The sequence below is a fragment of the Manis javanica genome, chromosome 5, assembly GCF_040802235.1.
Source record: "Manis javanica isolate MJ-LG chromosome 5, MJ_LKY, whole genome shotgun sequence".
Lineage (NCBI taxonomy): Eukaryota > Metazoa > Chordata > Mammalia > Pholidota > Manidae > Manis > Manis javanica.
In genome coordinates this window covers 14,403,961-14,419,103 of record NC_133160.1, presented here as the reverse complement: position 1 = coordinate 14,419,103, position 15,143 = coordinate 14,403,961, and the positions used below count along the sequence as shown (strand labels likewise).

Below are 15,143 nucleotides of genomic sequence, written 5' to 3'. Positions count from 1 at the left end.
TTGGGGTCAGCTTTTGTTTATTCCCTAAAGGTAGATGCAGCTCTGGCTGAGCTAGAATTTGGTTCTGTCACTACTTTGAAAAAATATCCAAGCGAGGGTAATTGGAAAAGAGAGGAATTCAAGGATAGGGACAAGGGAGTAGGGAGCCTCACAGAGTGCTTGCTTATCTGGTTATCAGGGAGGCTTCCTGAAGGAGTTTTCAAAGTGGGGTCTGAGGAACCAGTGCATCAGAAGCAGCTGGAAGGTCATTTAAACGCATGAATCCTGGGCTCACTGTTGGCCCTGGAACCTGGAGGTGGCACCCGATCGTCTGAATGTTTAATGACTGTAGATGATTGTCATGGACATTGAAGAGTGAGAAACACTGAATTATGCGGAGAAAATTTCCTATAAGGCTAAAGGCCTAACACAGTGGTTCTCAATCAGGGGTGATTTTGAACTCCAAGGGGCATTTGGCCATGCCTGGAGATAATTTGGGTCCTCATCCCTTGGGGGTCAGCTACTACTGGCATCTTGTGCGTGGAGACTGAAGATGCTGCTGAGAGTTCCACAATACACAGGGTGGCCAGAACCCACAGTAAGGGATTATCTCACTCAGGATGTCAACAGTGCTGAGGTGGGAAACCCTGGTTAACAGTTGAGTCTGAACCTTTTCAAATACAGGAGCACACACAATTTTTAATCTCCTCACCTTATTTTACTTTCCAAATTTTCTGCCAGAAGCATGGGATCCTTTTTACTGAAAACAGAGTACATACCAAGCACTTCCCATATCAGTTTCTCCTCAAAAATCTTTTCAATCATTCATCCAAGAAATGTCATGTAAGCACCTGTTGTACATTTAATTTTAAACTGTTCCAGATGTGGGGTGTACTCTGGTGAACACAGCAGACAAGGGTTACCTCCCTAACGGGGGTGGAGGAGATAGAAAGAGATAACATACAAGTAACTCCACATGTATAATTTCAAACTGTGTTAAGCAGTAAGAAGAAGAAACAGGTACGAGAACACAGCATAGAGAGGTGAGGAATGGGAAGAGGCTATATAAACATGTAGGAAAGTCCTCCCAGACAAGGTGGTGATTAAGTTGGGATCTGAAAAAGATTATTATTAATACTTTTTTGCCATCCATGCAAAGAACCAAGGAACCATTTTCCAGGCAAAGAAAAAGAATGTGCAAAGGCTCTGAGACAGGAAAAGAAAATTAAGAAAAGAAAATGCCCGTGTGGCTGCAGCCACTGGGGTGGGAGTGAGTGGATGAAATGAGACTGGAGATGTGGGGATACAGACACAAGGTCGTGCAGGCCTCACAGTCTATCGGCGTTTTGAATCTTACGAGTTTTATTATAAATGCATAGGAAGCCATATAAGTTTCAGTAAGGGAGGGACTTGATCCAGTCTGTGTGTGCAAGATCATCCCTGGTCCCTGGGTGGGGGAGTGGGTGGTCAGGGAGCCAGCCCACAGGAGAGAAATGAAAAGGCTTTTGTGGACCTGGAGAGAAGCTGATGTGGACAAGGTCGCCTGTGGTGGAGATAGAAAAATGACGAACATTTGAAATACTGCCGGTGGTGGCACGAACTGGATTTTTTGATGAATTAGGAGGAATGGGAGGAAGGACACAGAGATAGTGACTCCAGAATTTTGGCTTAAATAACTGAGATGGGGGTGAGCTGATAGAATGTGGCAATTAACATAGGTATTATTATTGTTGTTTTCTTTTAAAGACTAAGGAAGGGGAGTGAACTGTCTTTCACAGAACTAATAAGTGGACTCCAATTCAGGTGTGTCTAACTCCAAAGGTCATACTTTTTCCCCGTCTTCCAGACCCACACATTAATTTTTATAACGGCGGAGAGGACATTTGATATTACTATCACTTACTATTAAGATACATAAATGCTCCTGCATGCAACGTGAGCTTCCACATGGAGCCGGCACAAATCCTAGGACGCGTCTCAAAGGTGCTTGGACCTTCCTCGAAGCCGCCTTTAGGTTGGGAACGGTTGGTGGAAATATAAATTTTGTAGATGGTGGAATGTCAGTGCCACACCAGCCTCGGAGAACCAGTTTTAAAATCTTGCACCCTGACTGGTGCAGTAGCCAAGGGCGCGTGTGTGACTGAAGGAAGGTTAGCTTGCCCCTTAACTAAACCCGGAGAGTTGTGATGGTGATCTCTTCCCCTGGGTTCCGACCGAGAGACGTAGCCTGTATGGGCGGGTGATTGGTGGGCTTGTAAAAGCTTACCTCTGCTTTGATAAGCTTGCGTGGTTGTTAAAATGTTTCTGAGCGCCAGTTCCCGAATTGGCCACTAGGAGGAACCCAGGACGCACAAAGCGTGGGGCTGGGGGGGAGTCTGGGCCGCTTCCTCCCGGACGCCCTCGGGGCTCTGCGCGGTGGTGGTTCTGCCCTGCGCCCTGGGGCAACGTCCTGACGGAGGTAGGGGTAAGGGTGGTGCGGGGGGTATGGTGTCAGCCCCGGCCCGGGTGGCTATGCTTCTCTGCACAGCCCCTTTGGCCCCTTTGGCTCCCAGCCCCGCAGAGAACATTGGCTGCCCGAGGGGTGGGGTTGCGAGTTCGCGAAGGTTTGTGAAGGCCCAGATCCAAATTGCAAAATTGTGGAGTCTGTCAAGTGAGACTCAGCAGCGCCCCCTTCCTAGGCTTTGACCTCTGCCCACCTCGGAGCCCTTCTCTCAAGTTTAACAGCCTCGACCACACCCTTTAAAAATCTTCAAAGGACTTGTGCAAAGTAGCATCTTACTGGCACATAGAACTGTCCCACGCAGGGAAAGGCCACTAGCTCGGAGATCACCCTGCTCAAAGACACCCGCTGCCATCCCCAGGTGCTTATAATATTGCTCTTTCATTGTCTTCAATGCACTTACCACCGTTTGAAATTCTCTTCTTTTTTATTTACTCTTTACTTGCTTACCGTCTCTCTACCACGCCTCCCCACCAAAACATAAGCTCCGTGAGTAAGCGAATGGGGAGCCAGGTGCAGGACAGGATGCCCAGTTACCTTTGAATTTGAGATTAACAACAATTTTTTAAAAAAGTCTAAGTATGTTCCATGCATTATTTGGTGGATTACTGGTACATATTTATATAAGAACGTATTTATTGCTTTCAAATGCAAAGGTAACTGGGCATCCTGTATGTTTATTTTCTGAAGCTGCAACCTGGTTGGGACGGGATCTCAGTGGTTGTCCTCAGGACTGCATCTCTCGCACCCGCAGCAGTGCACATGGGAGGCAGTAATTTTTGTTGAATGATTGGATGGACGAATTCCTTCCTTCATTCACTCATTTATCCATGCAACCAATTGTGTTAAGTTCCAGCTGGGTCCTGGGACTGTAACAGTAAACGGGACACAGTCTAATGGAGGTGGCCGACGAGTCACCAATAATGATCACTGACTGAACTGCAATCATGTAAAGCATTGGGGGCTGGGAGGGGTGCAGAAGACGAAGCCCCACCCTGCCTGAGCTGGCAGGGCTGCTGAGGGGAGGATGACTGAGACGGGGCTGGGAGGGTGAGGAGGCGAGAGGCGCGCAACAGCTGCTCTGGGCAGAAGGCCTGGCAAAGGCCAGGCACGAGGCTGAAGTTGTGGGATTCTGATAGCTGCACACGGCTGGGGGAGCTGATGTGCAGGGTGGATGTGGCGTCAGAAATAAGTGAAAGGGAGACTCACATTCACTGAGCATTAGTACCCTCGTCAGGCACAAAAGTGATGCCAGTTGGTATCACTGTGCCCATCGTAGAGATCAGGACACTGGGGCTCGGGGAAGTGACATGCCTGGCCTAGGTTTACAGCATGAGAGGGAAAAGCCGAGCCTCACACTCAGATCTGATAGACTCTTAAGTCTGCCCTCTTCCAGAAAAGCCCCTGGGTGAAGGAGTTGGAACCCCAATTGGAGGATGAAGAAACTGATGCTCAGAAAAGTGCCAGGATTCTCCCCATGAGTGGGTCTGCACAGGTTACCACGGGAACACGGAGGCACAACAGGGGCTGCCGTTTGTCTCAGTCCCTCCAGAGAGACGACAGGAGGGCGAGCGCGGGACCCAGGAGTCCAGGCCCACTCTGCCTCCCACTCCTGTTTGGGCTGGATCTCTGGGATCCCCAGCTGAGCCCTGTGGTTAATTCCCTGCATGGGTCCTGGGAAGATCCACAGTTTCCATGGGGACAGCCTCCCACCACCCCTGAAATCTCGGTGTGACCAGTAGTAAGAGATTAACCCTGCCCGGCAGCCCTGAAGGGTCTTGGGTGCCAGGGTGGTGGCAGGAGCTTCCCCAGGGGTGACACGGTTGCCCACTGTGTGGGACCTTATAGCACCAGACTGGGGCCAGGACTTCCCCTGGCACCCCCAGGTATGGTCCTGAATCCATATTTACCTAGAAAGGAGGACAGGGTGGTGGAGAGAGACACAGGACAGGGGGCAAAGTCCAGATTTTGGACAGTTGTGGAGACTTTGTGCCTCCAGCCCCCAGCCAGGAAGGCCCAGGGCCTTTGGGGGTGGATATCATTCTGATCAAGGCAGAGAAAGATCCAGATTCCTTTAATAAATGAGGTGATCCTCACAGAGTCTTTTAGGGATGCTCCAAAGCTACCTAAAGACCAAATACCTAATCTCTTTCACTTTGTAGTGGAAGAAACTGAGGCACAGAGAGAGAAAGGGACATGTCCAGAGTCAGCGAGTCAGTGAACTGGAGCAGACCCAGAACCCAACGGAGCCCTGCGGTGGCCCGGGCAGAAAGCATGGTTAAAACCCCCTGTCCCCTCCGACTTAAATCCCAGACGCTCCTCCCTGACCCTGACTGCCTCCCTCCCCTGGGCCTGTCCCCTTAGCCAGGCTGCCCTTCCCTCCCCACCTCTCCTCCTGGCCTCCCTGCGGGCTCCATTCTGATGGAGGGCAAGGCCACCCTAACTCTCCCATCCAGGGGACATACCTTTGCTGGGTCACCATCTGGATGACTTGGGACATTTTTGCTCATCACTTCAGCCCCTCTGTGACTTTGGGGCCAAGACTCAGTGAGGGCCCTGGCAGCCCACCCCTGCCCCATCTCCCACCAGGCCTACACTGGAGAGCTTTAGGTCGGGCTCTGAAGTTCACTGAACCAGGCTTACTGGAACTGAGCAGGGGACAAACACCAGCTCCGGAACCAGGTAGAGATAGCTCAGATGCCACTGACTCAGCAATCTAGCCTCAGTGCCTTCACCTGTGAAGGGGGCACTAACCCTTGCTTCCTTGAAGCTTGCCCTCACTGCTATGGAAAAATCTGTATGCTATGATATGAAATGAACAAAGCGAGGGACACGTAAGAGGTGGGGGTGATAATATATGATCTTATATGCTGCCGGTGGGCAGTGGGCTGGTGGACAGTAGACAGGGGTGGAAGCAAGACTTCTCAAAGTGCTTTTACATTGTTTTGATTTTTCAACCATGTGAATGTAGTACTGGTTCAAACAAATGAGATAAAATAGCAAACAGTAGTAATAATCACACATGCCTCAGTAATGTGACAGGTATGCAGCCAGGACTGAGACCAATGCCCTAGAACTTGACTCAAGGCGCAGAGAAAACCTGACTCTGAGTCTCTGAATCCTTGACCTGTAAAGATCTTTTATCTCAAGCCAATCCCATCTGGCCAATATTACCTAAAATAATGGCCATTAGTGCCAAGAATAAGGAGCTCCTTACATGCCAGCCGCAGTGCCAAGCACTGTCTGAATGTTATCTCGTTGAATCGGCCTTCTGACTCTATAAGGAAGCTATTCATTCCCATTTTACAAATGGGAAAACTGAGCCTCACCTAAGTTGCAAGTAGTAAGTTTAGAATTTGAAAGTATTTCGAGGTCTTTCCAGCTACATATTTTAAGCCCTCCTACAGTGGGTGTTGATCTTGACTACACATCAAAGTCACCTGGGAACTTAAAAAAATAGATGCCAACACCCACTCACCCCTACCCTAAGATTTGATCATTGGTCTGTTATTAGACCTGGACATCAGTATTTCTAAAGGTCCCAGGGGATTATAATTCTCACAGTGGTTGAGAGATTTTCAGGGTTGTATCTCTAGTTTATGCTAGACAACCTTTCAAATGGGAAGTCAAGGCCAGGGGCTGGGGTGGGGAATGAACTTGCCCAAGGTCACACCGTGACGGGAAGCAGAGCAGGGGCAGGGCTTCCACAGAGTCTCTGTGAAACTCAGTAGTAAGTGCCCTGCTCTGGGCAGGTCCCAGAGGCAGTTGGCTTGGCAGGCGGGACAAGGGCTAGATTGTCAGCCCCACTTTCCCCCTTCACCAGAGAGCCTTTGTGTAACACCCTGCATAACTATAGGCAGCAACCCTGGCCTGAATCTCAGGACTCCCAAACATTTCACCTCGGAGACCTCCAGGCAGATCCCCCGGGCGCTGCAGGACAGGGGTGCAGGGAGACTGAGGGTGGTTCCTGGGATATGGGTTCACCCTCACACCAAGGATAAGGCCTGTGCCGGCAGGGCCTCGCTATCATCCTCTAGGCCCCATGGAAGCTGGGCGGGCCGCATCCAACTTCCAAGGTCACTTCTGCAGATAAAGTCAGGAATATAACCAGGAGGGAGGAACATAAACAGGGAGATGCCACAACCTGAGCCCAAAAGTCACCAGCCACCCGGCAGGAGGCAGCCGCGGGGAGACCCGGCCTGCACAGACCCAAGCGCCCCTGGCCTTCTTCTTGGTCATCCTCCAGACCACGCTCTCTACCCTTGAACATGACAGTCGGCATCGTCCAGAATGCCCTGCTCTCTGGCCAAAGCAGCTTCCATGCTCTTCCACCTTCACCAAGTTCTCCACTTCTGGACATTCCCTCTGTCCAGAATGCTACCTCTTCCAGGAAGCCATCCCTGACCACTTCTACCCAGAGACACACATGCCTTCCTTCTCATGCCTTCTTCAGCCCCCACAGTCCATGCACAAAGCTCACATGTGCCTCAGAAAGGAGCTTATTTTATTATGGTATGGCCAGCTTTCACTGAGCTCTTACTGTTTGCCAGCCCTGGAAGGGCAGGGTAGCCTCGGGGTTAAGAGTGCAGACTCTGGAGCCAGGCTGCTCGGGTTGGAATCCCAGCTCTTGGTTTGTAAAAGTTGTGTGAGCTTGGGCATATGACTCAACCTCTCTGTGCCTCAGGTCTGTAAAATGGTGATGAAAACACTTGTGAGGGTTAAGGCATCAACACCCGGAAAGGCCCGTGGCAGCTTTATCAACACCAGGCATGGCTGTCTCACTCCATTGCACGTGTCATCACGTGTCTCACTCCATTTCATCCTGCGAGTTAGCTATTGTTATTTCCAACTTAAAGGCAAGGAAACTGAGCCTCAAAGAGGCACAGAGGGTCAGGGCAAGGTTCTGCATCTTTCTCCATCTTTCTCTATGGCCTGATGCCTCCAGAGAGAGGACATAGCTGAATGGATTATAAGTTGTCCCCTCTGGTTTGTAGCTTGCGGCTGCTCCTCAGAAAGCCCGCAGGACCCGAGGCAGGTGAATTCCCTGGACTCTGCTTCCAGCCAGCCCAGGGAGGGAGGTAAATGACGGGAGAGTGGGGTTTCAGAGTCATCTTGCTCATTAATGTCCAGAACATATCCTTGAGTCCCAGAGAGGCTTCTGGGGGCCCATGGATGGGGCTCAGTTATCAGTTAACCACATGGATGTTGTTTCCTTCCAAACCCACTGGCCTTCAGCCCCGGGCTCCCTCATCTTCCTTTAAGAAGTACTGGATGGCAGCCCAGTGGCCAGCAGCCAGCAGCCTAGCTGGAGACCCAGGGCGCTGGGCTGCCCTGTCCCTGGATGAGTTCCTTCCCACCTTCCATCTGCACAGTGAGTGAGGACCAGTGGCTTTCCTGCCCACATCCTCAGTGGCCAGCCCCCCTTTCAAAGGAAATCTCAGGGGAGAGTGCACTCCAGGGCCGGCGCTGGTGGACCGAGCCCGTGCACACACTCCCGAGGCTCCCGGGAGCCCCGGGACCCAGTCGGAGAGGCCCCAGCCCTCATCTCCTGAACACTCTCCCGGTCTGACACTGCAGGATTCCAGAATCCCAAGCTCAAAGCTGCCGCCGCGCATCCCTGTTTGGAAAGCTCTCCCCACAGGCAGCCTTTATCTCTCTTTGGTAACAGAGCAAATTTGCTCAGGACCCAGAGCAGGGGGAACAAGCAGACTGTTGACTCTTGAGCAAAACCTACCCTTCGGAGAGCAGCTGAAGAGGAGCTGGATGTGTGTGGGGAGGCCAGCGGCCTCTTGCATAACCCGGGCGTCCTCCTGCCCACCAGGGCCTTTTCAGGGTTAGGGGTGAAGCAAACCGCAAACTCATGCCCAGTTAATTTTTTAAGGCAAAATCAACAGAGTCAGCAATGATTAGCAGGCAGGTAAGTTCATCTTAATCATGCTGAGGAGCGTGAGGAAGGAGGCTTCTGGGGGCCCAAGGATGGGGCCCGGTTATCAGTTAACCACACGAATGTTGTTTCCTTCCAAACCCCCTGGCCTTCAGGCCCGGGCTGCCTCATCTTCCTCTCGGAAGTACTTCCCTGGCAATCCAGGGGCCATCAGTCATCGAGTGAACAAACATTCTACCATCTGGGGTCCCTAGCAGCTGCCGCCAGGGCCCTCAAGGGTTGCAGTGGAGCAAAGAGGTCCTCACACAGCTGTGGTCTTTTTGTTAAGGCACAGCTTCCCCACCACCACTGCATGGCCCTGAGCATGGCCCTTCCACACTCTGGGGCTCAGTGAGGGGCCCAGGTCTGTGGCTCAACCTGTAGCCAGTTGCCACTCCCCTGGTGGTGGCCAGTCTCCATCCACCAAGCAGGTGGGTTGGCTGAGATGCCCTTTCCAGTCTTGAAGTTCTGTGAGGTCATGACTGGAGGCCAATGTGGCCTGGACCCAGGGTGAGGAGACTGGTATGGGCAGTATTTTAGGAGTTCAGGGAAGAAAAGATGCCCAGAACTGGAGGGGGCCTACCTGTATCTCTGTCAGTACCACCAAGTGTCAGATCCCAGCTCCAGAAAGAAGGCTTTCCTCTCAGATGGGAAGCAGGGTCCCTGTGGGGTAGGACGGGAAAGCAGGGATGGCCTGGCAGGCCCCAGTCCGCTCAGGACCCCTGCTCCCCAATGCTGGGAGCTGCCAGGGGAAGCAGAAAGGCCAGGCCAGTCCCAGGCCTGCTGGCTGTCTGCACTGGAGTTTGGTCAGTGGTTGGGGACCTATATTGTGAGAAAGTTAGGACTTTGTCCACAAACTGGAATTTGAAATTTCAAAGGGGCAAAACTGAAGGCCCTACCCCGCATGGAGATGGCTCTTGGCTTCTTTCCCCCATGACTTTTGTTCTTTGTCTTGATAAGTCCCAGGTTCCCCAACACCGCTCCTTGGGTGGGGTGGTGAGCACCCAGGGGAAGTGATGACGCCAGGCAGCTGGGGTTGCTTGTGTCTGGAGGATGCCTCTGAATTTGCACGTGCCTGGGGACGGGCTGCTTGGTTGCTGAGAGCTAACGTGATGGCGAACCACCAACCCCAGCTCTCCAGAATTCTTCAGTCCTTTCTGGGGTTGCAGAGGGAGGCAACGTGTCAGGGGTGAAGCCCTTAAACTCCAGAATCAGACTCGGGTTCAAGTTACAGCCTATCCTGTGTGGCCTGTGGCAAGTCACTTCACCTCTCTGAGCCTCACTCTGAGCCCACTGTAAAGTGGAGCAGATGAAACGAGGAGAGTGGATGATTGAAAGGTTCTCAGCACCGGGTCTACCACAGAGTCTCTCTCCAGAAACATTAGTCATTATTATGAGTTAAAAGAAAATTGATGGTGCACATTCTGCTGCCAGAGGGGCAGCTGCCTTAAGCACTGTCTGCCCTGCCCACCGCAGGGTCTATGGCAGCCCCTCCCCACCCTCTGGCTGTCCAGCACATTGCTATCAGGAAAAAGCCTCCTTCCTTCTGGAGGCCTCTGTTTCTGCATCTAGTGCGTGAAGGACTTGGACCTCTAGGTGAGCTCTGAGGTCCTCTGTTATCCCCTTGGGGCTGTTGCAGGTTAAGCCGGGGCCGGATAGCCCGAGGGGGTGGGGCAGAGATAAAGGTCTGCAGAGCTGAGGGCAGGGAGGCTGGAGGCCATGGTTTGTTCATGGCTGGGTAGGCCTTCCTAGGAGCTCTCCTGAGCCAGGGTCCCGACTCCAACAGATTGTGCGGCTAGTGGGTCAAGGAGTCAACCACCACCAACAATAATTGCCACTGTTGCACAGCCTGCCGATACTTGGTCATGTAATACCCCCACCGCCCCTGGGAATAGGCTATCAACCCACTTATTTGTTGACAAAATTAAGGCAGAGAGGTGGTGCCTGAGGTGACAGTTTGGGGAGTTGGCAGGGCCTGGCTTTATGACCCAGGCCTGGTTTATCCTCTGAGCAGGGAAACAAAGCAGTGTTATTTTATTTAATCATCCATCACAACACACTACAAGTTAGGCCCATTTTACAGAAGGAAATTGAGGCTGTAAGATCACAGGGCCAGTAGATCTTATAGGTGGAGGGTCATTTGTATGAGGGACATGTATGTAGAAGATATTGTTTGGGGTTGGCTAGTGTGGGGTAAATCGTGTGTGTAATAGATTGTGCAAGTTCATGAGTGGGTAATTGTACTTATGGGGGATGTTGATGTGTGGGACATGGATGGGTACAAAATTGGTTTCTGGAATGTGCCTCAGGCAGTGGGGCATGCGTGTTGTGCGTTTGGTAAAACATGTATGTTGCAATTGGTATGCTTTGTAAGCTCATCCTATGCAGGCTGCCCACCTGTAGTTCTTACAGATAACAGGTCATGCATGTGGTATGACACGGCTCACCCTAGTTGATCATAGACCTTACTTAATGCAACCTAAGCTTTATCATCTCTAGAGATTGAAAGATTGTTTTTTTGTTACCGATTAAGCTGACATGCTAACAATCATATTCCACTTTTGGCAATGTGGAAGCATGCCTCTTAGGCCAAGAGGCTGTATGTGTGCTGCTGGACAGTGGGAGGAGTAGCTGTGGGTGGCTTGTCACAGGTGCCGGACAGGTGGCAGGATCTGGGGTCAGCCCTCAGAGGCCCCAGAGCTGCCCCTCCTTCTCCTCTGGGTTTATCCCTTAATCAGGTGTCCTGCCCAGCTCAGCTCTGCCTCAAGGCCACTGGAGCCTGCATCAGATGTTCCTGGGGTGGGGCATGGGCGGAACCGCCAGGAGCTGCGGGCTTCCCCTTCAGGCCCTCCCTGAACCTCACAGCGTGGACTGGGGGGCTCGCTCTTCCTCCCTCCCTCTGAGTCTTGTCCTGACCAGCAAACAGGGCTGGCATCTTCTCCCCACTTCACAGACGGGGAAATTAAGGCCCCAAGAGAGACTAGATTTAAACAAAGTTATCCAAATAGTGACAGAGCTACTGCCTAAACCCTGGGCTCCTGGAGCCAAATTCAGTCTCTCTTCTCCTCCACAACAATTGCTCCCCTCCCCCCAGGTGTCTCAGCTCCAGGGGGCAGATGGGGAGGAGGGCAAAGCTATGGAGGGCAGAGAAAAGGCCCCTAATAATTGAAAGGTCTGAGAGCAGTGCCACCACACACCCCTCAAGCACGAGCCACCTCTCCTGCTGACTTGCTGACTCTCTAACTCCCCCACCCTCTCCCTCCCTCCCTCACTAATTCACTCCTTCACTAATTCACCCACTCACTGCCCAGTAGCGAGCCCCCTCACTGATTCCTCACCTTGCTCACTGGTATTACCGAATCCCTCTTGGCCCTTCCAGCCGGGAGAAGAGGTCAGGCTCCCAGGCCTCTGGAGTCTGAGGTCCTTCCTCCTCTGCCTGCACTTCAGGCCTCCGACATTGCGACCCTGCCTCCCCAGCTCAATTGGGAGCTCTTGACAGGGTATGTGTCAAGGGCGGTGAGAGCCACAGGGTATGGGAAGAAAACGGGGGCAATGAGCTGAAGGCAGGCAGGACTGGCTGCACAATTCTCAGGGTCCAGTCCAAAACAAAAATGCAGGGGCCCTTGCTCGGAAATCATGAAGAATTTCAGCAAAAGCCGAACATTAAACCAGGCCTGGGGACCTAAGTGTGGGGCTCTGTGTGACTACTCAAATGGCATCGTGTGGAGCCCACTCTGTGGGGAGGAGATGGGGGGAAAGAAACAAGGGGCAGGGAAAATGGGTGCAAAGGGGGCCAAGGAGGAGAAGGGGTGGACGCTTGCCAGGCACCGTGTGACCATTTACTACTGCCATCTCATCAAATACTCCACCACCCTCTGAGGTTGACTGTGCATTGGAGAAAACTGAGGCTCCAAGAGGAGAATCATTTACCCAAAGTCACGATTAGCAGGTGGCAGGCGCCTGAATGTAAATCCAGGTCTGTTCGGCTGCAAGCCTTGTCTCTGTCTGTTCTGGGCAGGTGGGGGGAGGTGACAGGGCACTGGGAGATGGAGTCTGTCTGTGCCTGAGCATCTGGGCACTGTGGGAGCTGGTGATGGCTGGAGTGAGGTCGTGGGGAGCAGGGAGGAGAAGCAGGCCCTCCCAGTCCATTCTGCTCCCAGGGGAGGTGGGGAACTGGACAGGAGCTCCTGGAAAGAGAATGCAGAAGCCTGGCGTCTGGGGCCCAGGATTTAGTTTTTTAATTTGTGAGCCATGAGGCAGCTTTCTCTAAGCAGGAGTCCTGAGGGGAGAAGCAGTGATTCGGGAGTGATTGAATTGGGGCGTCTTGGTGGTGGGCTGTCAGTGTCTGAGCCTATCACAGTGCTTGTCTTGGGGTGCCAGTGACTGGAGGGTGGCCGAATCAGGGGTCAAACGAGTGCTGATGAGCTAGCGCAGTCTTACGGAACCCCCAACTGAAGAGTGTGGAGTTAGGGTCCCAACAGTTGAAATAGCACCCCAGGTGTCAGCCAGAAACCAACAAACAGGCAAATCCCCGCAGCCCCGCCCAGCCTGTCCACCAGTGGGGGAGCTGATTAACCATTAACCCCCACCCTCCCCAGCAAAGCCTCCACCCCTTGGAAGAGGCTAGGCCAAGACTCCTGGCAGATCCTCCCAGAGGACGGTTTGAAACGCAGGGAGGCAGAGAGGGCACCTGGGAGGAGGCAGTGGGAGGGCGGAGGGCGGGGGGCCGGGGCTCAGCCTGGAGCCTTCCGGCCGGGCATCCCGGGCAAGGCCAGCGGCCGAGGGGCAGAGCGGGGAGGATGCGCCTCTCCAAAACCCTCGTCGACATGGATATGGCCGACTACAGTGCTGCGCTGGACCCAGCCTACACCACCCTGGAATTTGAGAATGTGCAGGTGTTGACCATGGGCAATGGTAGGTGGGGGCAGGTGTGCCCAGGTACGGGAGCAGGTCTGTGGCGCTCAATTTTGGGTTGGGAAGAGAATGACAGAAAATGGCAGGTTGTGCTTACAGGTGAGTACAGGTGTTGCCAGGTGAAGCAAATATGCCCAGGTACAGTGACCAGAGGCATTCTGGGTGAGGGGAGGCCTGCAAGGGCAAATCTCCAGCAAAAGTAGGTCCCGGGTATTTCTGCCAGGACCCCAAAGCTACTCCTGCTCAGCATGTCACTGGGAGTGAGGACGTGATGGTGGCTCCCTCTTGAAGTCCAGCTCCAGTAAGTGGGCCAGCATGGCCCCTTTTTAGCCCCTTGGGCCTTGGTGCAGAAAGGTGGAAAGGTAAGTCCTGTTTCTGGAGACGGGAGATGGAGGCACAACTGTGCTTCAGGGTGTCTTTGAGATGAACACCCCACTTGGAGAAAATGGAGTTCTCAGGGAAGTTTTGCTAAATGAGCCACCAGTCAGCAGTGTGCATGGTGTGTTTTGGTGTGTGACTGTGGCCTCCTCCTGGTGTGCATGCATGAGTTTCCGTGCGAGTGTGTGGGTAGGTGATGTACTGCATTGGCCAATATGTGCATTCAGGAACCCTTTTTAAATTTGTGTTTCTTTGTGTGTGTGCCTGTCCTGTGTCTCTTTCCGTTTGTATTTTGTTCACTGAGCGGGTCTGGGTGTCTCTAGGAGTGCCCGTGTTTGTCTTGCTCATGTCAACACGCAGCAGGGAGTGTGCATACATGTGGCTATGGATGTCTGCCCACGTGTGCTGTGGACGTGCATTTGTGTGTGTGTCCCATGCTTTCTGGATGTGCGCCCTGTTTAGGCATTCTGTCTCAGGGCCCTGTTTGTACCTGCTTGTGTACATCCCTGTGTAGAGGGGCCAGTGCCCTCTGGTAAGCATGATGATGCCAGGTTTCGATATTGCCTTTGGCCAAATGAAATTCACATCAGCTACATGTCTGTTTGCCTCTGAGCAGATTTTGCTGCCTGTGTGTACCTCTCCTCAGGTTTACACCTCAGCTCGCACAGCACCAAGAGCACCTCTGAAGGGCAGGAGGGTTTCCTCCACAAGGAGGTGGGGAAAGGAGGAGGCCTGGAAGCTTCTGGAAGGGAAGGGCCCTGACTGGTGGCAGGCCAGCGTCAGAGGAGAAGTGGGTGGCAACCAGCCCAGGTCAGCCTGTCACTTGCCTTCCTTCTGTGGCTCTGCAGCTTCAGCTGAGGCCCGTTCAGCTCAGCCAGGGAGCGGTGACCATGCTTCCGATGATCAGAGGGCTCTGCCCATGGTCAGTCTCACTGATTGCCCCTGCCATCCACTCACTGTGTGACCTTGGGCATGTCTCCTGCCCTTTCCTGGTCTCAGTATCTTTTAAAAAATGGGCTTCATCACCCCAGGCCTGCTGTCTGTCCAGCATTTAGGAGTGTCCAGGGGTCACATGACAGAGCTGAGGGGAAAACACCCAGGAAGCGGTAAACAAGGAGCTGCCGCACCAGGCAGGGTGCTGTGTGACCCCACAGGGACACCGTGTGCCGTCACACTCTTGATCGCTGCCCGGCCTGGCCCGGCCTGCTCCCTAGGGCTGGTCCCATCACCATCAGAGCTCCCACGGAGTCCTGAACCCCCGAGGCAGAGGCCAAGACTGGGTGTCCCAAAGACGGGCCAGCCTGCAGCTCTCCAGCCAGAAAGACCTGGGCTCACACTCTGGTGTTACTCTTTCCTACCCCTGTGAGCTTGTCAAGCCGCTTTCCTCTCTGCTTTGGTCTCCTCTCCTGTAAAATGAGAGTGCGTAGTAGAGCCTGCCTCCCAGGGCTC

The 15,143-nt window shown here is 53.1% G+C and overlaps 1 protein-coding gene and 1 long non-coding RNA gene across 19 annotated transcripts in view; one reads left to right on the top strand and one right to left on the bottom strand.

Moving 5' to 3' along the window:
- The window catches only part of LOC108408059 (uncharacterized), a 29,379-nt gene extending 20,146 nt beyond the window's left edge, over window positions 1-9,233 (bottom strand). For 2 of the 14 annotated variants that reach the window (XR_012131314.1, XR_012131311.1), the window contains exon 1: window positions 8,986-9,231. This is a non-coding gene — a long non-coding RNA (uncharacterized lncRNA). Of the gene's footprint in view, window positions 1-2,245; window positions 2,429-4,944; window positions 5,973-8,213; window positions 8,766-8,985 lie in introns of those variants that run through there. The other 12 variants (XR_012131310.1, XR_012131321.1, XR_012131313.1 and 9 more) reach the window with 10 other exon arrangements.
- The window catches only part of HNF4A (hepatocyte nuclear factor 4 alpha), a 59,144-nt gene that overhangs the window by 20,589 nt on the left and 23,412 nt on the right, over window positions 1-15,143 (top strand). Inside the window, exon 1 of one of the 5 annotated variants that reach the window (XM_017677789.3) lies at window positions 12,389-13,316. The exons of 1 other annotated variant lie outside the window; for it this stretch is intronic. In XM_017677789.3, coding sequence (XP_017533278.1) covers window positions 13,202-13,316 — 115 coding nt within the window. In that variant the 5' untranslated portion in view covers window positions 12,389-13,201. Of the gene's footprint in view, window positions 1-12,388; window positions 13,317-15,143 lie in introns of those variants that run through there. 3 more of the 5 variants (XM_017677787.3, XM_017677790.3, XM_017677788.3) reach the window with 3 other exon arrangements.